At 42.9% G+C, this 23,348-nt stretch overlaps 3 protein-coding genes and 1 long non-coding RNA gene across 9 annotated transcripts in view; 2 read left to right on the plus strand and 2 right to left on the minus strand.

Moving 5' to 3' along the window:
• Positions 1 to 10,267, minus strand: part of LOC127361271 (NACHT, LRR and PYD domains-containing protein 3-like) — a 26,546-nt gene extending 16,279 nt beyond the window's left edge. Inside the window, exons 1-9 of one of the 6 annotated variants that reach the window (XM_051395773.1) lie at positions 10,089 to 10,252; positions 8,195 to 8,320; positions 6,016 to 6,132; positions 5,434 to 5,512; positions 5,046 to 5,271; positions 2,212 to 4,027; positions 1,810 to 1,983; positions 1,455 to 1,625; positions 42 to 88 (exon numbers count right to left, since the gene is read on the minus strand). In XM_051395773.1, coding sequence (XP_051251733.1) covers positions 42 to 88; positions 1,455 to 1,625; positions 1,810 to 1,983; positions 2,212 to 4,027; positions 5,046 to 5,271; positions 5,434 to 5,512; positions 6,016 to 6,132; positions 8,195 to 8,283 — 2,719 coding nt within the window. In that variant the 5' untranslated portion in view covers positions 8,284 to 8,320; positions 10,089 to 10,252. Of the gene's footprint in view, positions 1 to 41; positions 89 to 1,454; positions 1,626 to 1,809; positions 1,984 to 2,211; positions 4,028 to 5,045; positions 5,272 to 5,433; positions 5,513 to 6,015; positions 6,133 to 8,007; positions 8,040 to 8,194; positions 8,321 to 10,088 lie in introns of those variants that run through there. The other 5 variants (XM_051395771.1, XM_051395770.1, XM_051395768.1 and 2 more) reach the window with 5 other exon arrangements.
• On the plus strand, positions 7,186 to 12,756 carry LOC127361299 (uncharacterized). Its single transcript, XR_007884182.1, has 2 exons — positions 7,186 to 7,343; positions 12,623 to 12,756. It is a non-coding gene; the product is annotated as an uncharacterized LOC127361299 (long non-coding RNA).
• A 1,167-nt stretch (positions 12,757 to 13,923) lies between these two features.
• Positions 13,924 to 19,154, plus strand: aifm2 (apoptosis inducing factor mitochondria associated 2). The gene is given in 9 exon segments (XM_051395810.1): positions 13,924 to 13,983; positions 13,985 to 14,099; positions 14,382 to 14,497; positions 15,334 to 15,453; positions 15,659 to 15,751; positions 15,953 to 16,061; positions 17,838 to 17,990; positions 18,080 to 18,280; positions 18,352 to 19,154. Coding segments are annotated over 9 exon segments (1,119 nt in total). The 3' UTR covers positions 18,504 to 19,154.
• On the minus strand, positions 19,094 to 22,956 carry elovl6l (ELOVL family member 6, elongation of long chain fatty acids like). The gene is made up of 4 exons (XM_051395811.1): positions 22,770 to 22,956; positions 21,440 to 21,571; positions 20,867 to 21,018; positions 19,094 to 20,741 (listed from the first exon to the last, which is right to left on the minus strand). Exons 1-4 carry the CDS (start codon positions 22,871 to 22,873, stop codon positions 20,311 to 20,313), a joined length of 819 nt encoding a protein of 272 aa, XP_051251771.1. The 5' UTR covers positions 22,874 to 22,956; the 3' UTR covers positions 19,094 to 20,310.
• Between the last annotated feature and the right edge of the window lie 392 nt (positions 22,957 to 23,348).

The following is a 23,348-nucleotide window of genomic DNA, read 5'->3' on the forward strand; positions in this document are numbered from 1 at the left end:
TGAAGATGGTTGAATGTGTGCTGCTTTGTTTTCACACTTACACTTCCTCAGACCTGGTCTCAACCATCGGACTCCAGCAGGCTCCACCCTGAAAGGAGGAGGGGGGTCAGAGCAGCATGGAAACATGGACATTACATCGCTCTCATACACAGAGCTTATTCTCTACAAATGGACTTACATCTTCACATGGAGCACTTATTATTAATCAGCTGAGAATAAACACAGACACAAACACAGACTGTTTTCTCCCATGCATGCAGTGTTCACAATAAACTAAGACATTTCAAGCACTGGAGACAGAAATCCATAAATGAAGGCTAGAAAGAACAAAGAGAGAAGCTGAATGACAGTAGTCTGAGAAACTTCAACACCAGTTCTCAGCCAACAACTCTGGTTCTGTCTGTAAGGGACAGATAACCACCTACAAACCTAAAACCCCCCACTCCATCAACAACTGAATGAGTTCTACTGTCGCTTTGAAAGACAAAGGGACAGTTCTGATATCTTCCCCATGTGACACCCTTCACCGGCTCCATCTCATCAGCTTCCCCACCCACGATGGACCGTCTGGTGACCTGGTGCAGCCAGACTAACCTAGATCCCAATGCTCTTAAGAGAGTGCAGATGGCGGGCTCCACCCTGTGTGACTCCCCAGTTGACTCTGTCCTTCCGCTTCCTGGTTACCATCATAACCCAGGACCTCAAGAAAGCACAACAGAGGATGTACTTGCAGCAACTGAAGAAGTTCAATTTGCCAAAGACAATGATGGTGCAATTCTACACCGTCATCATCAAGTCCATCCTCACCTCTTCCATCACCATCTGGTACGCTGCTGCCACTGCCAAGGACAAAGGCAGCCTGCATTGATCGTATTTGCTCTGCCCAGAAGGCGATCGGCTGCAATCTACTATCACTCCTGGACCTGCAAGCCTCCGGGAACTGTTCGTCTCGAGGACCCTGAGGTGTGCGGGTACAATTGTGGCTGACCCCTCCCACCCCGGACACTCTTTGAAACACTTCCCTCTGGCAGGAGGCTGCCAACAGTTTATTCCCATCTGCAGATGGTGTCATCAACAAGACTCAGGTCCCCCACTGACACTGACTCTTAAACCCAACCTTGAAATATGTATTATATATATATATTCATGTATAATTTAATGCATTATAATCGTGCACTTCCGTTGGTTTTTCTATTTTGCACATTGCAAATATAATTATATGTCACACTGCCAACTTACAGACTTACCGATATATTTTGCACATTTCTGCACAGCTCTTTTATTTACAAAGAGGCTCTTTTTTATTGTCTCTTTTTTAAAATGTTATCTTAATTTGTTTAGTTTATATTTTTCTACTTTTTTATTGTAATTCCTTTGCACATGTTCCAAGGCAAATTCCTTGTATGTGAAAACTTACTTGGCAATAAACCAGATTCTGATTCTGATTCTTATACCTGAGAGTGTCCAGTCTCCATTTTGGATCCTCAAGTCCAGCAGACAGCTTTGCTGCTGAGTCTCCTGGATGATTGTAGCTCAGGTCCAGCTCTCTCAGATGGGAGGGGTTGGAGCTCAGCGCTGAGGCTAGAGAAGCACAGCCTTCCTCTGTGATCAGACAGCCTGACAGCCTGCAAACACACAAATCAACACATTACAAAATATATTTGTTCATGGAAAGAGACTCAAACTAAATAAACAAAACAGGTTTCAAATCATATAAACAGAGACAATGTTATAAAGGTTCAAATGTTATTTGTTAACATAATTCAGGTTTGACAGGGTTATCAATTGAACGGGTTAATGAATCCTGACCTGAGAGTTTCCAGTGTACAGTGTGGACTCTTCAGTCCCACATTCAGCAGCTTCAGTCCTGAATCCTGCAGGTTGTTGTTACTCAGGTCCAGCTCTCTCAGACTAGAGGACTGGGAGCTGAGAACTGAGGACAGAGCTTCACAGCTTCTCTCTGAGAGGTTACAGTCAATCAGTCTGTCGAGACAATGATCAACAATGAAAAAAAAAAAAACATGTGTCCAGCACTTTATCACTTAGCCAAAAACAAGAACACTTTAAACTAGTTCTGTAAAAATGATACCAGCAGCTGGTGAGGAGATCCCAATGTTGGTGATATATAATGTCTTTATAATCTCTCTAACTCGAAAAAGATAGCAGAGTATTTCAGTAATGATACAAATATCCAACTCTCTATGTACTTACAGAGCTTTGTTGGAGGCTTTGACCACTGGCAACAGCCTCAGGAGAGCCTCCTCTGAAGCAGAGTATTTCTTCAGGTCAAACACATCCAGATCTTTTTCTGATGACAGTAAGATGAAGACCAGAGCTGACCACTGAGCAGGAGACAGTTTATCTGTGGAGAGACTTCCTGAACTCAGGGACTGTTGGATCTGATCCACTAGAGAACGATCATTCAGTTCATTCAGACAGTGGAACAGATTGATGGTTCTCTCTGCAGAGGGAGTCTCTTCGATCTTCTTCTTGATGTACTGAACTGTTTCCTGATTGGTCTGTGAGCTACTTCCTGTCTGTGTCAGCAGACCTTGAAGGAGATTCTGATTGGTCTGCAGTGAAAGGCCCAGGAGGAAGCGGAGGAACAAGTCCATGCGTCCATTTGGACTCTGTAAGGCCTTGTCCACAGCAATCTGGTGGAGATCTTTTAGATTCTGTTTGTCAGAAAAAAAAATAAATAATAATTGAGACCACCAGGATGTTGTTTGTTCTTCTGCCAGCAGATTGACTCCAGAGTTGATGAATGTCAGATGGACGTGAAGAGCAGCCAGAAACTCCTGAACACTCAGATGGATGAAGCAGAAGACCTTGTCCTGGTACAGTCCTCTCTCCTCTTTAAAGATCTGTGTGAACACTCCTGAGTACACTGAGGCTGCTCTGATATCGATGCCACACTCTGTCAGGTCTGATTCATAGAAGATCAGGTTGCCTTTCTGCAGCTGCTCAAAAGCCAGTTTTCCCAGAGACTCAATCATCTTTCTGCTCTCTGGACTCCAGTGTGGATCTGTCTCAGCTCCTCCATCATACTTGACATTCTTCAGTTTGCACTGAACCACCAGGAAGTGGATGTACATCTCAGTCAGGGTCTTGGGCAGCTCTCCTCCCTCTCTGGTCTTCAACACATCCTCCAGAACTGTAGCAGTGATCCAGCAGAAGACTGGGATGTGGCACATGATGTGGACGCTTCGTGATGTCTTGATGTGGGAGATGATTCTGCTGGCCTGCTCCTCATCTGTGAACCTCTTCCTGAAGTACTCCTCCTTCTGTGGGTCAGTGAACCCTCTGACCTCTGTCACCATGTCAACACAATCAGGAGGGATCTGATTGGCTGCTGCAGGTCGTGTGGTTATCCAGAGGCGAGCAGAGGGAAGCAGTTTCCCCCTGATGAGGTTTGTCAGCAGCACATCCACTGAGGTGGACTCTGTAACATCAGTCAGGATCTCAGTGTTGTGGAAGTCCAGAGGAAGTCGACACTCATCCAGACCGTCAAAGATGAACACAACCTGGAACTCTTCAAACCTGCAGATTCCTGCTTCTTTGGTTTCAGTAAAGAAGTGATGAACAAGTTCCACCAAGCTGTACTTTTTCTCTTTCAGCACATTCAGCTCTCTGAAAGTGAATGGAAATGTGAACTGTATGTCCTGGTTGGCTTTGTCTTCAGCCCAGTCCAGAGTGAACTTCTGTGTTAAGACTGTTTTCCCAATGCCAGCCACTCCCTTTGTCATCACTGTTCTGATTGGTTCATCTCTTGCAGGTGAGGCTTTAAAGATGTCTTCTTGTCTGATTGTTGTTTCTGGTCTGTCTGGTTTCCTGGATGCTGTTTCAATCTGTCTGACCTCATGTTCATCATTGAGCTCTGCAGTCCCTCCCTCTGTGATGTAGAGCTCTGTGTAGATCTGGTTCAGAAGGGTTGGGTTTCCTGCTTTAGCAATGCCCTCAAACACACACTGGAACTTCTTCTTCAGGTTAGATTTAAGTTCACCCTGACAAACTCCAACAATATATTCTTAATGAAGACACAGAAAAGAAGATCATTAAATGACTGATTTAAAAAATATGACTTTCCACTAAAGCAGCGGTTCCCAAACTTTGTGTTAAACTTCCAGCTGGTGGCAGCTACCTTGAAAATGCTTTTTGGGGAACAGTTGTGCTGGTTGGCTGGCTGTTGCTGCTCAGCTGTGTTAAATGGCTTTTACAAAAAATACATCATGAATTACCATAAGAGTTACATTTATAAACTAATGATAAAGAGGTTTACAACACACACAAGTCAGGAGAGGGTTTTCTCTTCTTCTGTTTTAAGACTGAAAATGAATTCACATATCGAAGCATTGTTATGCATTAATTGGGGACCAAATAAAATGGGTCCATAACCAGATATAGACCGATTATTGGATCCAATATTCAGCATTTTTCTGTTTTTTTCATAATTTTTTTTTAAACCGATTGCTGTTAAAATAAATAATTTTTAAAAACAAAGACACGAGTAATAGTAGAGTAAAATATAATATTGAATATTAATAATATTATTATTATTGAAAATATATTTTTTTCAGATTTTATTAAACATATGCTTAAATGATCTTTTACTTAAGTTAAAGTAGCAACATTACAATACTTAAAGAAACTTAGATTATAATTATTAATGTGTTCAATCTATAATAATTATTCATATTTTTTTATTTATTTATATTTTATATTGATAATGTGAATCTGCAAAGTAACTAAAGTAATAAATAAATGCTCTTAGTTTCACTGGTTATTCAAAATATTTTTTCCTGCAATTGTTCGGTTCCAAATATTGATTATCGGTTTCCTTCATTACTAATAATCGGTATATGTAACGGCCCTGAAAGAAACATATAAGTCGATCCCTCTCAGTGACCCATTCTGGGTCCCAACCCAAAGTTTGGGAAACACTGCTTTAAAGAATGAGTATGTGGATATATTTTGGTCCTTCTGTTGAGACATCAGTAAATGTCTCATTTATCCAGCGAGTTCAATCTTTAGAGAAATCCTCTTACTGCTCTGCAGACAGTCAGCCAGCTCCTCCTGCTTCATTCTCCTCAGGAAGTGCAGTGTGATCTTCAGAAATGCCTCTCTGCTGCTCCTCTGCTCTTCATCCTCACCGTCCAACACCTCCTCATCCTGCCTCTGACTCTCTGAGCATTCTGGGTAATCTGAACTCAGAACCTTCTGGATCTTCTTCAGCTCGTTCTTCACAAAAGTGACAATGTTGTCCTCCAGCAGCTGGAACAGAATATTATATGAATGACTCAATCAAAGTCAAATCATGGAAGCAAACATCAGATCCATGTTGGACAGACTGACAATCCACTGGTTTAAAAAGTGGAGCATGGAGATTATTGTGAACACAATAGATGTAAAAGTAGTTGTTGTCCATGTACAGACCATAAATATGGAGTCCAGGTGTGTTTGATGCTGCTGGGCAGACTGACCACTGGGAACCTCTGAGCTCTCCTGGTCCACTCTGTGGAGGAATCATGAAGAATGAGCTCACATTATGTCTGTCCACACAGAGACAAACACAAGGTAAAGGTCCATGAAGTGATATTTGGATGTGAACAGTGAATCTGATGACTCCCTGTAGTGGTAAAGGTTTACTAGTCCTGCTGATCCCACTGAGAATCAACAGCTCAGTTTGGTTCAGTCCCAACAGCTCTCACCAACCCCTCCATATAGCTCTCCCTCCCTCACTGTACACTGCTGAAGTGCCCTGGAGCAAGGCACCTAGAGCCTCCAGCTGCTCCAGTGGAGCTGCTCAGTGTCTGCTTATATCAGACTGGTTGTACTGGGCAGCTCCCAGTGTGAATGTGTTTGACTGTGTGAGTGTGAGGCAGCTGCTGCTGAAAGAGTGTTGGTGCTCAGAGAACTTCATCTGAGTCAGTAAAGGTTTAAAAACTGGAGATCTCACAACTGAGAGTCTGATAAAAACACATCATTTTATTTTCATCATCAGTTTGAAATCCTCACCTTTGATCAACAGAGTGGCGGCCATCTTTGAACTCTATATAACGACCCTTAGAGCGATCACTCTTCATGGACACACAGCTGGGTTCAGGTTCAGGACAGTCTGGTCTCTGATGGATCCTGATAGAAAGACATTCATTAAAGCTCACATATTCAGAAACATTGTCACTGAATCAAAGACTTTGTGAAATGATGTATAATTTGAAATGTTTGAATACAGGGCTGGACAATAAGAACAATGTCTTCAATTACTGACATTATGGACGTGTTACTGAACACAATTTACTGATGTCACACACTTCAACACACTGTCTGAATTCCATATAATTAAAGTGAGAGCAGCTACAACATCTAACCAGCGAGCAATCAGCTCCCAGTCCAGTCCAGAAGAGCAGAATGTGGAACTGGTCAGACTGGAATGAATCAGGACAAACATCAGCAGTGAGCAACATGAGGAAGGAAATCTGCTCTGATTGATTCAAACACATGTTACTGTTACATTTCTCATTATGAAGCTGAATGTTTCTCCTGATACTGATTTGAGATCAGATTGTCCAGCCCTGTTTGAATACTGACAACTACGTACTTTAGCTCAGATAAATGTCTTTGTTTCAAATGGAGAATCAAAGCCTTTGTGACACCCGCAGCGTTACTATTGGGCCTGGGCCCACCCATTTTGACCCAGGCCTATAGTGAGTAGTGAGTGATTTTCATTCTAGCTGTTCATCCAATAAGCAGCCTGAGGAAAGCTTTGAGTAGGCTTAAGACGTTCCTCTATGATAAAGCTTATAGTTAGGGCTGGATCAGGTGAGTCCTGAACCATCCCTTAGTTATGCTGCTATAGGCCTAGACTATCGGGGGATTTCCCATGGTGCACTGAGCTCCTCCCTTCCTCTCTCTTTCTGCACTCATTCATGTTCCATTAATGCATGTTACTAACTTCACTTCTTCCCCGGAGTTCTTGTGCTTTCTCGTCTCGCAGGTTCTTGTCGATCCTGGTGGAGCCTCCTGCCATGGTCCTGCTAGATTGCCATTGCCAATATCACTATATATAATATCACATAAGTATTATTATAGCTATGGTTACTGTTGTTGCTGTTGTCACTGCTCATTGTCCCCCATCGTTGCTGTTGTCATGTTCATCATCATCAGTTGTTGCTACTGTTGTTGCTATGCACCTCTCTCTCTCTCTCTCTCTCTCTTTCTCTCTCTCTCTCTCTCTCTCTCTCACCCCAACTGGTCGAGACAGACGACCACCCACCTAGAGCCGGAGGATCTGTCCTAGGTTTCTGCCTTTTAACAGGCAGTTTTTCCTTGCCCTTGTCTCCAAGGTCTTGCTCATGGTGGTACTGTTGGGCCTCTGTAAATAATGTTAAAGAGTTCGGTCTAGACCTGCTCTATTTGAAAAGTGTCCTGAGATAACTTCTGTTATGAATTGGCGCTATACAAATAAAATTGAATTGAATTGAATTGAGTGAAAGCTTCTCAGCCAATCAGCGGCTTCTACCCCACGTGTGGACTCTTAAGTCTGCCCACAGGCTGCATCGTCACCAGCAAGTGATCCAATGAAATAATTGACGTTGGCGCGCAAGCTTTTCAAGCAAGCTCAATGAGACAGACACAGACGGTAGCTATTAGCTAATATGAAACGTCAACATGGCAAAGCAAAGCAGCTTGTTTTCATTTAAATTCACCAAGAAACGCCCTGAGGACGAGTGACGAGTTACCATCCAGCTTGGCCGCCCTCTCCCCATCATGTCCTCCCGTAGCCACCCCCTCACACCAGCAAGGCAAGTACAGTTAGGCTCAATGCTGCTGTTATTTCATCTTGATACAGTTCTTCTGTCATTCTGAATGTTGAGAAACAGTTAAATAATTTTGCCCGCCGTGCTGGGTAAATAAATGGAGAGAGAAACAGACCCTCCAAAGATTTAATTCTGTTTCAGTCTTTTTGTGTATTGAACGTTCAAAAGAGACAAATGAAGTTAGGCTTACTGAGTCGCTGTCCTCAGTGCCGCAGAAAAACGCTGAAATGGAGATGAAGAGGAACCCGTTTTTATTTTGGCTTATTTTAACTGGCCCATCCAGTTTTCTGGAGGCCCACCCACAATCAAAATCCTGGCGCCGCTAGTGCTTTGTGACATGGAGAAGAGTCATGGACAGTTAGAGATCCTCATCTCACCTCTGAGCTTTGGTCCTTGTGTCATGTTCCCCACACAGAGTGCTTTTAGAGGGAGGGACTCCCTCCTCTCTGTCCTCACACTGATTCATAGCAGAGCCCACACCTTCACACAGACACAGCAACCTGCTGGGAGAGATCACACATTATTTCATATTTATTTCTACTATCAGTCCACTAGATGGCCTCATCATTTTACTGCTCTGTTTCATGGAAATAAAAAGTATGTTTGAAGTAACTGACTTTGACCACTGGTCATAGTGAAGAGTCAGTTTAACTATTCTACACCTCCTTCTGTCTGCTCCTCTTTTCCTCCTCCTCTCCTCAAACCAGCAGCTGGCAGCAAACACAGACCTGAAACTGGGTTTCCTGCGTTCCACCACTGATAACAAGATATCAAACATTTAGTTGGAGCAGAGAGAAGGGCTTGGTTTGTTGGCACATCTTCAGTTTTGATTTTAGTTGTTTTTACAGTGAAGGCCCTAACCCTTAAAGAACACAAAGAAACACACATTCATTCAAAATGGCTTCTCTCCTGTTCAGCTCCCCTTTAACACAGAAAAACATCTTTAAAAACTGTTAAAAGTCTGCCAGCAAATTTACAGTTATTACATAAGACAAAATATCTCATCATCTGACTCCCTCCCAGAAGAAAATTCTTTTTTTAAGCTCCTACTTGGCCCACCAGGAGCAAAGGGTTTGATTCCAAAATTGGTTTGTATTTTCTCCTACAAACTTGCACAGCCTGATGTTAAATTTAAACAAATGTGGGAGGCTGATCTCAACATCAATATTCAAGATGAAATATGGAAACAAGCTTTAAATGACATTCACCATTGCTTGTCAGTGCTAGGCTACAATTGATTCAATTCAAGGTCATACACAGGTTACGCTGTTCGCAGGTTAAGTTGCATAAAATCTTTCCCCAAACTTCCCCCCTGTGTGAAAGGTGCAATAAATCAGATAGCACACTTGCACACCAACTTTGGCTATGCCCTGAGATTCAAGACTTCTGGTGTTGGATTTTCAGATGGTATTCTCATGTACTTAAAGTAAACCTGGATCCTGACCCTGAAACTGCTTTACTTGGCATTTCTAACACTTTGGACAAGATGGGTCGGAGTGTTAGTACAGTGGTGGCCTATGGTATGGTCATAGCAAAGAGATGTATTTTGAGAGTGTGGAAATCTGACTCACCACCTAAGTTTGAAGCCTGGCTGAGGGAGCTAGTAGGAATCCTCCACATTGAAAAACTGAGATATGAGATTTCTGGTAAGAAATGTTGGGGACCTATCTTGGAGTACTTGAAACTGTAGTTAACCCCCCTAAAGAGTATCTATCTTGACATAATTGATGTACTCAAGTGGACATTCAACTCTGATACTATGTTAAGCCTCTTTGTGTGTACTTTGTTTTTACACGTTATAGTCTGTGTCAAAATGTCTTATTTTTATGTATTTTATTTTTTTAATATTGTTTTATTATTATATATGTGTGTGTTTGTCTGTTGCTTCAATTGTTAAGAAAATTGTAAATAAAAATTTTATTTGAAAAAAAAAAAAAGCCCACAAAAAAAAAAAAAAAAAATATTTTTTTTTAAATTAAAAAAAAAAAAAAACCCCCCACCAAAAAAAAAAAAAAAAAAAAAAAAAGGGGGGGTTAATCCTCCCCCCCCCGTGGGCCGGAGGGCCCCCCCCCCCCCCCCCCCCCCCCCCCAAAAAAAAAAAAAATTTTGGAAAAACAAAACAAAAAAAAAAAAAAAAAAAACCCCCCTCCCCCCAAAAAAAAAAAAAAAAAAAAAAAAAAAAAATTAAAAAAAAAAAAAAAAAAAAAAAAAAAAAAAAAAAAAAAAAAAAAAAAAAAAAAAACCATTTCAACCAATCAGAGCTCCACTTACTGAACTTTTAGCCATGAACTTCATCAGTGTGCAGCTCTCTTCTGTCCTCAGCAGCTCTGTGGAGAAAAGGAGCTTCATGCTTCAAGTTCAACTTCAGATAAAATGAAGAGACGTCACTGCTTCTCCTTCATTAGAGAGAGTGTGTGTGTGTGTGTGTGTGTGTGTGTGTGTGTGTGTGTGTGTGTGTGTGTGTGTGTGTGTGTGTGTGTGTGTGTAAGCAGTCTAACTGGTTGGACTGAGTCTCAGACTGAGCTGCGTTCAAATCAAAATAAATAATCTTGTACAGAGTTGGTTTGACAGCAGACTGGATTCTGATAGTTCAGAGGAGTCGTACTCGCCCCTCTTTGTGACCTGGATTTCTCTTCTATCTGGACTACTGGGGAAGAGGATCAAGCAGAAACCAGAGTCTGACTTCCTGCCCAGAACTGTAATTAATAATACAGTTAACAATATACTGCTTTGTTACCTGGGGAGAAAATCACCAGACTCTATTTAAAAATCACAGTTTTTGATGTGTTGAGTCAGAGGAAACTTTCTACAAGAGGGGCCTCAAACTGCCGGCCCAGGGGCCATTTCTGGCCCTCCATCCACCGCCCACCGGCCCTCAACATAATATTAAAAACTAGAATATAATCTGGCCACAGGATTTATATGATTTCATAAGCAGTACGGTGTAGACCTGCTCTGTCTGAAAAGTGTACTGAGATAACTAATTATGATATATATATAGATATATATATTTATATATATAAACTTATTTATTATTTCGAGTTGTCTTAGCAATTTGAACTTCGACATCATGTACAATTAAAATACTTTTTATTTTTACTGGCAGAGGTCAAAGGTCAGATGTGCCTGTAAATGTGTACCAACAGTTGATGAGAAGAGAGCTTGCAGAACAATGACTGAATAATGGAGCTGAGATCTCCTTTAAATGAGGAGTGCTCCTCGTCATGGAGGAGGATTTGGCTCCCTCTGGTGTCACAAACATAAAGTGCATCCTGTCAGTTGAAGTGAAACAGATTACAGACTGTTTTCAGTGTTTGGAAATCATCCAGATATCAACAGGTAGAGATCATTGGTCCTGATGTTACATCATGTCAGCTCTGCTCAGTAGTTATTTCCTATTCTGTCTCTTCTTCTCTGGGCTTTATTATTATTATTATTATTATTGATATTATTATTATTATTATTGATAAAAATAATTAGTGAGCTCGAGTTTAATGTATATTTCACGTATTGTTTCAATGTGTTGTTCCTTAATGTGTCTGATTTGTTTCTAATAGTGAAGTTTGGACCAAAGAATGAATGCTTTTTGTAAAACACTAACATTTCCCACCGCCCCTGAAGGCAGCAGAAGAGCCCGCCCCCTCACCTATCACAGAGCGGAGCTGTGATTGGTGGAGAGCTGACGTCGTCAGAGGGTGTAACCTCAGCAGGAAGGAGGAAACAGTGAGTCGACAGACACAGCGACTGTCTCTACCTGCAGCAGGTGAGTCCATTTACTGTTTGTGTGCACGTGGTCACATTCAGGAAACTCCTCGTGTTCCCTCAAACGAGAGCAGTTGAAATCGTTCTGATCACAAAGAGTAGAGGATTACAGAAGTTACTGCAGCTGCGCAGTCGGCTCCACTCACTGTGCTCTATGTTCGACTCTTATTCTGAAAAGCTGTTCAGTCCCTGTAGTTCATATTTCAAAGTAAAACACAGAGAAGATCCATTAATCAGTTAATGTACAGAAGTAAATACAGTACAGTACTACAGCTGAGGATACAACAACTCTATTTATTTATGTAATAACAACAACAACAACAACAACTCTATTTATTTATGTAATAACAACAACAACAACAACAACTCTATTTATTTATTTAATAACAACAACAACTCTATTTATTTATTTATTTAATAACAACACAACAACACTCTATTTATTTATTTAATAACAACAACAACAACAACTCTATTTATTTATGTAATAACAACAACAACAACAACAACAACTCTATTTATTTATTTATTTAATAACAACAACAACAACAACTCTATTTATTTACTTTATTTATAAAACACAGTTTACAAAGTGCTTTGACAGACAAAGCAAAATTATCATGATACACAAAATGTATTGAATATAAAAAAAACACAATAAGAGCTATAAAGTTTAATAAAAAAAGACTTAAAGAAATAATTTAAACTGACTCTATGAGCACATTTATTTTTTATTTTAATTTATTTTATTATATTATATTATATTATATTTTATTATTTTATTTTATTATATTATATTTTCCCTCTGACATCCTCCGGCTGCTTCCACTCTCTGAGAGTTTCCTGATGGACAGATAACTTTAGCTAAAGTAGCTAACTAACTGCTGCTAACTGTATCTGCTGTTAGCGGGTGACAGAACCGGGCTCAGCAGCCGGACCGGGATCGAACGCAGCCTCCGAGACCGACAGGGAATAACATTACAGTACTGAGTTTCCTGATGGAAAGATTGATCAGGCAGTGTTTCCTTGCCACTGTCTCCAAGGGCTTGCTCATGGTGGTACTGTTGGGTCTCTGTAATTAATGTTAAGGAGTTCGGTCTAGACCTGCTCTATTTGAAAAGTGTCCTGAGATAACTTCTGTTTTGAATTGGCGCTATACAAATAAAACTGAATTGAATTGAATTGAATCAACCACTCGCTCGGTCCGGCTGTGTTCACTGGAAGGTAGACACTAGCTCATCGATAGCAGTAAGGACGTAACGCTCAGCGCTGTAAACGTCGGTCAGTCCCTCCCTAACTTCCTGTTCTTACAGGAAACACGTAACTATGAGGAAGTAAACAGACTCTGATTCCTGTTTCATGGAGACTCTGATGTGATATTTTACTCACATTACAGGGACTCAGCAGCCATCAGGGGACACTGAGCGGCAGCAGGTCCCCATAAGGAGGGCTCCACAGTGCGACCAAAATTTTTAAGAGTGCGACTAATAATTGTTCTAGGTCGCTCTGGTGCACCTGACGCTGCCCGGGTGAAAACATACATTTATTTCGCAAGCACATCATCTCTCTGTGTTCTCCTGTGAGTGAACTCACACTCATGGTAGGATCATATCGGGTTCTAAACCAATAAGAGACAGAGCTCGGGCGGGTCTTTGCCTCTGATTGGCTGTGGTCCTGTTCATCGCGCTAAGTTGCGTGTGTTTAAAAATTGCCGAGCCCCGGTCCTTCGGCGACAGCATCAGACTCAGAACCAGAGGAGGTGACAACCGAGTCTGGGATAGAGCTCGGCTCCGAGAAACAAATTAAAAAGGCCAAAATATATTCCTTCAGACAGGACTGGCTGAAACAAGTTCCCTGGCTGAGGTTCAACAAAGGACGTTACGCAATGCACTGCGTGTACTGTCAGGAGTGCGGTCAGAATATGGCCGGAAATAGAGCATTCGTGAGCGGGTCAACAACGTTTTGTATCAAACTTTTATTTGGAAATGTTTTATTTTGCTTAGTGTTTTAGTTTGAAATGTTCAATTTCAGCTCAGTGAAACACTTTAAACACTTTATTTTTCTTTTTATATATAACTGTGCTTCAAATAAAGACAAGCATTTCTCTACACCTTATTCTTGTTTAAAAATCATTCACATTATATGAAAGTTATGGAGAGCGATAAAAAGGTGACCTTATGGCGTTAAAGACGCCGCAATGAAAAATTTGGGTGCATCTACATTTTGTGCTGATGCAACCAATGCAAAAAGTTAGTCTAGAGCCCTGGTGTGTGTGTCTGTGTGTGTCTGTGTGTGTGTGTGTGTGTGTGTGTGTGTGTGTGTGTGTGTGTGTGTCTGTGCAGTGATGGGGGGTCAGGTCTCGTCAGTAGAGGGCGTCCACGTCGTTATCGTGGGCGGCGGATTCGGGAGGCATCGCCGCGGCTCAGCAGCTGAAATCTCACAGACTCGACTTCACTCTGATCGACATGAGAGACGCGTTTCATCACAACGTGGCGGCGCTCAGAGCGTCAGTGCAGCCCGGTACGCTGACTCATTTTAATCTCATTATTCTGTTTATTTCACATCTGATTTTATAATTTTTATCTTTCAATATTTTGTTTTATTACTTTAATGTCTAAGAAAATTTTATTTAATTTTTATTTGGATTTTCTTTTAGTTTTAGATTTTACTTTTTACCTTGTTATTGGTTTTATTTTAGGTGATTATATTATAAATATTAATTAATATAATATATATTATTTGTTTATATTTTTTGACCTGTGACCTCTGACCTGTGACCTGTGACCCCGTGTCGTCCTGCAGGATTCGCTCAGAGGACCTTCATCCCGTACGCTGAGACGTTTGGAGACAGTTTCGTTCAGGGTCGAGTGGAGCGAGTCGACACCGACAGACAGACGGTCGTCCTGGAGGGAGGGAGGGTGAGGAGGGGGGGGGGGCTAGGCTAACTATTTCCCCTTGTTTACAGTCTTTGTGCTAAGCTAGGCTAAACACGCCCTGACCTTTGAACTGGACACAGAGACGACACTGATATCCGTCTGATTACGATAGACATATTTTTGAATAAACTGGATTCAACTTAGTTTTCAAGTCTGATTCTGTAGGAAAGAGTTTGCTAACTGTATTTTATTTATTTATTTATTTATTTGTTTGTTTGTTTGTTTGTTTGTTTGTTTGTTTATCCGAACGTGGTCTGAAAACTACAGATGAACAAACAGGATGTAAACATTTCTGTGACTTCCTGTTTGTTCTCTGAAGGCTACTGGAAACTGATTTGACTGAATGGATGTTGTTAGCTTTGGACAGAGCTAGGCTAGCTGTTTCCCCCTATTTCCAGTCTTTATGCTAAGCTAGGCTAACCAGCTGCTGGCTGTAGCTTAATGTTTTAGTGGATTGAACGGTTCCACTGCATTATTTTATATTCTTCTGTGTGTTTATATTTTATTTTCAGAAGATTTACTTTCACTTCATTTTTTGTTTTAAGAGATTTTTTAATTATTTTTTTGTATTTGGCTTTTTATGTTCATTTAATATTTATTTTTGGTTGATTTAGTTCATATGGTATTTTAGTTATTATTGTCATTATACACTCAACTATATATAAAATAATTAAATTATCATTATTATTATTGTTATTATTATAAATATTATCATTATTAGTAGTTTACTTGCAGACTGACTCAGGATCAGGTCAAACAGGTGAGTTTGCCGCCACCTGGTGGTCAGATCTGCACATTACATCCTGTTTGTCCTGCAGGAGATCCGGTTCTCCCACCTCATCCTGAGCACCGGTACCGACGGGCCGTTCCCCGGGAAGTTTAACACCGTGGCGACGTATCAGAGCGCCGTCCAGGCGTACGAGGACTTCATTAAACAGGTAGGATGATGGGACGGATACCTGCAGCCTGCAGAGGGCGGGGCCATCATTCACCCTGTGTCTGTCTGTCTGTCTGTCTGTGTGTCTGTGTGTGTGTGTGTGTGTGTGTGTGTGTCTGTGTGTGTGTCTGTCTGTCTGTCTGTCTGTCTGTCTGTGTGTGTGTGTGTGTGTGTGTGTGTGTGTGTGTGTGTGTGTGTGTGTGTAGGTCCAGGCAGCAGACTCGGTGTTGGTGGTTGGAGGAGGGTCGACGGGTGTAGAGATGGCAGCCGAGATCAAGACAGAGTATCCGGACAAGAAGGTGATCAGAGACCGAACTGACCTCTGAGATAGACAACAACAACAACAACAACAACAACAACAATAATAATAATGTTTTGTAACTGTGTTAAAAAGTACCAATATAACAATTTCTGACAATTATAGATTATTGATTGAATCAGAGTTTATACACTGTAGTCGTACGGAAGCTTTGAGGTTCTCATGTTCTCCTCATCTCCAGGTGGTTCTGATCCACTCTAAGATCGGGCTGGCTGACCCGGAGCTGCTGCCCAGCGTCAGGCAGCAGGCCAAAGAGGTTCTGCTGGAGAAAGGAGTGGAGCTGCTGCTGGGTACCGAGAGCTGCTTTATATTCTGTGTTTTTCTCAGACCCGGTTTTATAGACCCGGTTCTCTCAGAGCGGTTTTATAGACCCGGTTCTCTCAGGGCGGTTTTATAGACCCGGTTCCCTCAGGGCGGTTTTATAGACCCGGTTCTCTCAGAGTGGTTTTATAGACCCGGTTCTCTCAGAGCGGTTTTATAGACCCGGTTCCCTCAGGGCGGTTTTATAGACCCGGTTCTCTCAGAGCGGTTTTATAGACCCGGTTCTCTCAGAGCGGTTTTATAGACCCAGTTCCCTCAGGGCGGTTTTATGGACCCGGTTCCCTCAGAGTGGTTTTATGGACCCGGTTCCCTCAGGGCGGTTTTATGGACCCGGTTCCTTCAGAGTGGTTTTATAGACCCGGTTCTCTCAGAGCGGTTTTATAGAGCCGGTTCTCTCAGAGCGGTTTTATAGACCCAGTTCCCTCAGGGCGGTTTTATGCACCCGGTTCCCTCAGGGCGGTTTTATGGACCCGGTTCCCTCAGGGCGGTTTTATGGACCCGGTTCCTTCAGAGTGGTTTTATAGACCCGGTTCCCTCAGGGCGGTTTTATAAACCCGGTTCCCTCAGAGTGGTTTTATAGATCCCCTTCCCTCAGAGTGGTTTTATGCACCCGGTTCCCTCAGAGCGGTTTTATGGACCCGGTTCCCTCAGAGCGGTTTTATGGACCCGGTTCCCTCAGAGCGGTTTTATGGACCCGGTTCCCTCAGGGCGGTTTTATGGACCCGGTTCCTTGAGAGTGGTTTTATAGACCCGGTTCCTTCAGAGCGGTTTTATAAACCCGGTTCCCTCAGAGCGGTTTTATAGATCCGGTTCCCTCAGAGTGGTTTTATGGACCCGGTTCCCTCAGAGTGGTTTTATGGACCCGGTTCCCTCAGGGCGGTTTTATGGACCCGGTTCCCTCAGGGCGGTTTTATAGACCCGGTTCCCACAGAGTGGTTTTATGGACCCGGTTCCCTCAGGGCGGTTTTATGCACCCGGTTCCCTCAGAGTGGTTTTATGGACCCGGTTCCCTCAGGGCGGTTCTATGGACCCGGTTCCTTCAGAGCGGTTTTATAGACCCGGTTCCCTCAGAGTGGTTTTATGCACCCGGTTCCTTCAAGGCGGTTTTATAAACCCTGTTCCCTCAGAGCGGTTTATGGACCCGGTTCCCTCAGAGCGGTTTTATGGACCCGGTTCCCTCAGGGCGGTTTTATAGACCCGGTTCCCTCAGAGCGGTTTTATGGACCCGGTTCCCTCAGGGCGGTTTTATAGACCCGGTTCCCTCAGAGCGGTTTTATGCACCCGGTTCCCTCAGAGCGGTTTTATGCACCCGGTTCCCTCAGGGTGGTTTTATGGACCCGGTTCCCTCAGAGCGGTTTTATGCACCCGGTTCCCTCAGAGCGGTTTTATAGACCCGGTTCCCTCAGGGTGGTTTTATGGACCCGGTTCCCTCAGAGTGGTTTTATAGACCCGGTTCCCTCAGGGTGGTTTTATAGACCCGGTTCCCTCAGAGTGGTTTTATGGACCCGGTTCCCTCAGAGTGGTTTTATATACCCGGTTCCCTCAGAGTGGTTTTATATACCCGGTTCCCTCAGAGTGGTTTTATGGACCCGGTTCCCTCAGAGTGGTTTTATGGACCCGGTTCCCTCAGAGTGGTTTTATATACCCGGTTCCCTCAGGGTGGTTTTATGGACCCGGTTCCCTCAGGGCGGTTTTATGGACCCGGTTCCCTCAGGGCGGTTTTATGGACCCGCTGTGTGTTTCAGGTCAGAAGGTGTCCCACCTGTCGGAGCTGCAGCTGAACGTGACCCAGAAGAACACGGTGGTCAACACGGATAAAGGCCACAGTCTGACCACGGATCTGATCATCTGCTGCACCGGACTCAAGGTCAACGCCGCAGCGTACGCCGCCAGCTTCTGTGAGTGCGTCGGCGTACAAAGCATTCTGGGTACCTGAACACCAGAGGATCAATAATCAGACTGATCAGGGATCTGTTTGTGTCGACAGCCGGTTGCCTGGCCGATAACGGCGCTCTGAAGGTCAACGATCACCTGCAGGTCGAAGGTTTCTCCAACATCTTCGCCGTGGGCGACTGCGCCAACGTCAAGGAGCCCAAGATGGCTTACCACGCCGCACTGCACGCGGCCGTTGCCGTTAGCAACATCGCCAATAGTGTGAGCGGGAAGGAGCTGACCTCGTATCACACAGGTCACACACACACACACACACCCTTATTGTTCCATTTAGGGAGCATTTAATGGATGTTTGCTGGTTGCTAGGTAACGTCACCATGTTGCTGGCGATGGGCCGTGACGACGGCGTCGGCCAGTTCAACGGGCTGAAGTTGCCGCGTTGCCTCGTCACTCTGGGGAAGAGTCGAGATCTGCTACTGTGGAAGAGCTGGAGGGAGATGGAGCAGAAACAACCCTAACACACACACACACACACACACACACACACACACACACACACACACACACACACACACACACACACACACACACACACACACACCTCTTCTGAGAATTAATCATTTTTTACTCGTTTTCATATTCAAGTTATTTTCGTTACTCTGAGAAAACTCAACTTTATTGTGACTTAAAGCTGCCATATGTTTCTATAATAATCAGTGAGAGTCACATTATTGATCAGTGTATTGATCAGTGAACGGGTTGTAGTGTAGCTTTGTCCCTCTGCTGCCTGTGTGTCTCTGTGTAAGGATGAGGGTCAAAGGTTGTGACCTTTATGCTCCCGAGTGCCAACAGTGGGCGACACTAGCTGTGGAACATTGTCTGTGCTGTTAGCTGGATAACGTTAGCTTGGTTGCTAATGTGGCAAAAATCAGCTGGTAGCCGTTTTATATTTAAATATTTAACTTTACAGCTGGAAACAACTTATTGTAACAAACTTCATTAAACATAAGCTAACTTTAATACACATGGTAAACATTACTACTAATGTTCATTTACCTCTAATGGAATATGTTACTGTTCAGTTATTAATTAAAATGAAGCACAAATGTATCAAACAGATTCTTTATTATAACTTTTCAAACAATTAATAAAAATATTTTAAACATGAAGATCTCGTGTTCTCATTCATCAACAGCAGAATCATAAAATGAGTTCAGTGTGTTCATACAGAAAATCATCATCATCAATAATCCATCAGCTTCTGCTGCTGAAGGTTTCCTTTAAAATTCAGACACATTTCCACAATCACACACTTAAAATACATTAATAATAATAATAATAATAATAATAATAATAATAATAATGCTGCAGAATCAAATATTCACCGTGTGATTCACAAAGTGAGTTAAAGTCAAACATTTGGTGGAAGTGAAACGTGTTTGGAGACTTCTCCGGCCGCCGATCAGCCGCCATCATACGTCAAATAAATACCAATAAATCAATAAATAGATCAGACGGAGATCTGAAAACACTTTAGTATAAACTACAGATGTTCAACAGAGTCAAACCTCATCAGGAAGGAATATTGATTATAATCGATTACCAAACATTAACACATCAGATCGGCCTCGCTGTGACTCAGACACACCTGTAGGGCTGCTGCCTCCTGATTGGCTGCTCGCAGACGTGAATGAAGGTGTGTTCAGGTGAAACCGCTCAAACCGGTCCAACCGGTACGAGCAGGACGGGTGCGGCCTGCAGGAATGTGTCGGGTGTGTCGAGGCGACGGCTACATGGACGCTTCAAAATCAATAAATAAAATAAATAAGTGAGGGAAGGTCGAGAATCAGCAGCTGGTTTCAGATTTTGTGACGAAGAAAATGAAAAACTTCCATCAGAAGAAATTTAAAAAAAAACAAAAAAAGCACAAAACCAATAATTTAGTGATAATCTGAAGAGAGTTTGTGGTTAGATCTGCTCCATTTAAACTACGGAGGACAATTAGGGCCAAAAACATTTATCTGAGTTCTGAAGATCAAAACTTTAAACTCAGAATTTGACCTTTTAAATACTTTAACTCAAGTAAATTTGTAACGTGGCCCCAATTATCTTCCATAAAAACACTACTTGATACTTTTATTTAACAGACGTGATTGTTGGAGGGTCGAGGAGACGCCAGCACTTTGTTTTTGACTTTGAACAAACGGCTTCATCATGAGTTCATAAAACGTTCTGATTCATTTCAAAAGGTCAAAGTTCAGCAGCTCCAGCATCAGTCATCATGACAAACCTCCCAGAATGCCGCTGGCGGAGCCTCGGCCGTGTTCACTCCGCCTTGGCGGTCTTGCCGTCGGCGCGGCGGCGCAGGTACGTCTGGTAGAAGAAGTTGGAGAAGAGCAGCAGGTAGCTGAGGTACATGAGCGCGGCCCAGGTGATGTTGTCGATGCGCGAGGGGCAGTCGCCGTGCTGCATCCATCGGTACACCAGCCCGCTCACCGTCAGCCCCATCGCCATCTGACTGATCTGAGCGCTGGTGATGAGCACGGCGAAGGGTCGTGGCACGCGCAGGCCGGCAGCGCGCGCGGCATAGTAGCTGTACATGAGTGCGTGCACGCCGTAGTTCATGGTCATGAACCAGCCGCCGCCGGCCACCATGTCTTTGTAGGAGTACCAGGAGTACAGCAGCACGGTGATGTGGTGGTACCAGTGCAGGAAGAGCAGCTTCTGCTTCCTCAGCACCACGAACGCCGTGTCGCCTGCGAGACGAGAACCAGGGTTTAATTACACAGCAGCTTATTATTATTATTATTATTATTATTATTATTATTAGTAGTAGTAGTAGTAGTATTGTTGTTGTTGTTGTTGTTGTTGTTGGACTGACCGAGCTCCGGGGCTTTGCTCAGGACGAAGGCGTAGGCCCAGAACTTGCTGACGGGTCCGTTGTAGAAGCTCTGGTCGCAGATGGACTGTCGGAAGCCGCTGCTGCTCAGGATGTGAAACATGTAGCAGCCGGTTCGGATGGCGCCGATGATACTGCAGACAAAAACACAAGAGAAGAAGAGACGGCCGTCAGGTTCTGCTGGTTTATCCATCAAATGATTTATTGGGTCAAAGGTCAACGTCACATTCTTCAGCTCTGATCAATAAAGTCTCATTAATCACTTTAATAACTGATCAATAATTAATGTGACGATGAGGACAAGGTGAACAGAAACCTCGCCATCCCATAATTATCTTCACTGGCAAAACTGACAGCTTGTTACCATGGAGACGCATGTGTTAGCAGAGCCTCCACCACAGCACGCTGCCGGTTACCGTGGAGGCTGGAGGTCGCCGCCACTGTCTCCAAGGCAACGACCCGGTCAGCAAAAACAAACCACAGTGTGGACAAAATAACAGAAACACCTGAGCAGACTCACCTGGAAACAAACAGACTTAAAAGGTGTGTCGTTACCTGAAGAGAGCGAGGCTGAGCGACCAGAGGACGAGCGGCCGCCGCAGGTTCAGTTTGGGTCGAGGCTTCATGAAGTGCTGACCGCCAAACACCAGGGCGGCGTATAGAGCGCTGAACACGAAGGACTTACTCCTGCAGGAGGAAACACACGAAGGGTTAAAACTTCTGAACTAAAATAAAACGTTACAATGCTAATATATTAATAATCTTCAGATTAAAATAAATTATAAAAATAAACAATTAAAACTACTGAATTCTATTTGGCTTCGTTTAATGTGAATTAGGTTTTTAATTAATTAAATGTAAATTATTTTGAGTTTTACATCTCCAGCACCTGAGCACAGTCACTGTTGCCTAGCAACAACAAACAAACTACAGTTGTTCAGCAGGTAGCTGACACACCTGAGTCTGATTAAAGTGTCTTCACTATAAAATCCTTTAAAACGATTTATTTGATTGATACACTGATCAAAATAAAAAACATTCAACTTCTTTCTGCGAGTTTTTATTCGCGTTTCCGGCGAATATTTTAATATTTCATCAGCTCTTTTACCGGATCAACCGGGTCTCATTACCGCAACAACATACCGCAAATACACCGCAAAGTGTGACATCACCGGTGAGTCACCTGTAGTACACCTGCAACCTCCACTGAGCACCTTTATATAACTCTCTGGCAGTTTCTCGGTTGTAATCCCGAGAATACTTTAATGTGTTACGTGTTAGCCCCAAATCTGTGCCGCTGAAAGCTTCACCAAACCCCCTCACAAATTACCACGTTTTACATTCTCCATCTCATCTTGTCTGATGTATCTGTCATTTACAGATAAATTCATTTATGTCTGAATTAGTAATATCAGCCTCTCTGTTCGGCATTAATAGAATATAATTAATTTATTTAATTTAGGTTTATTCCAGTAAAACCAGGAGACATTTGACAGGATCGTCGCTGTGGCCTCAGCCTTCATTCACCGCTCTCACGGAGCATTTTTTAGTATCGAGCAAACCGGTTAATGTGAATGAATGTGGGGATGGGTGCCGGTTGACGTACAGGGTGTATGCCGAAACAAGGAGTGGACCACAACCACCCTGAAACCGCCTTTGTTCATATTTTAAACAGCAGAAACCTTTAACAATAAAACGGTAAATTAAAAAGTGGACGATATCTTAAAGGAATTCGGAACGTAGCGTCTCCGTTGAGGAGAGCTCAGTTTATCGGAATACCTCTACTCTTCCTGACTGCTGGGTGACATTTAAACCCTCAATATGAGTAGCTGAGTCACAGTAAGAGTTATTAACGTTTAAATTAGAGTATAATATAAAGTCTTACCAGTTGGCTTGCATCCATTCAATCGCTCCTCTCTCGTCAAAGCGCCGCTCGAAGCCGTATTCAGCCAGCGGCAGGCGGAGCTCGGTCTCATTCAGCAGGTTCATTATTACCGGTTACAGTCGCTGGAATATGTGAAGCTCCACAGTCAGTGTCTCCTCTGCTGCTCCTCCCGCTGTCTGTCTCTCTCACCTGGTTCCGTCCTAATTAAAGCCTATTAGCAGTGGGCGGGGCTTCAAGGAGACACCTGTTGGCTGCTTTGTGTCTTTTTAATCTCGATATTTGTCCTCTTTTAGTTTTACTGACTGTTTCTGTCTTGGTCATTTCAAACTGTTTCTATAGAAGACAAATAGTGTCAAGTGAAAAAAGCTAAAGAGAAATAAGAGGGAAAACTCATTACAGTAAAAAACTGTAATTTAACAGCCACATAACACAGAATCTGGCTCCCAGCTCACTGCACTGTTAAATAAAGTCAATAAAACTTCATTAACATTTTTTAACTTTAAGCCAAACTAAAAATATAAAGTTTTGGATTCAATTTATGATCATTTATTTTCTTTCTTTAGAAAAGCTTGAATCAGA

The sequence above is a fragment of the Dicentrarchus labrax genome, unplaced genomic scaffold, assembly GCF_905237075.1.
Source record: "Dicentrarchus labrax unplaced genomic scaffold, dlabrax2021, whole genome shotgun sequence".
Taxonomy (NCBI): Eukaryota; Metazoa; Chordata; class Actinopteri; family Moronidae; genus Dicentrarchus; species Dicentrarchus labrax.

Coding starts and splice junctions, on each gene's coding strand:
- elovl6l (XM_051395811.1), bottom strand. CDS start 22,873: ATGAACCTGCTGAATGAGACCGAGCTCCGCCTGCCGCTGGCTGAATAC. Junction 21,572..22,769: donor GAATGGATGCAAGCCAACTG/GTAAGACTTTAT, acceptor TTCCTCCTGCAG/GAGTAAGTCCTTCGTGTTCA. Junction 20,742..20,866: donor GAGCAAAGCCCCGGAGCTCG/GTCAGTCCAACA, acceptor CTCGTCTCGCAG/GCGACACGGCGTTCGTGGTG.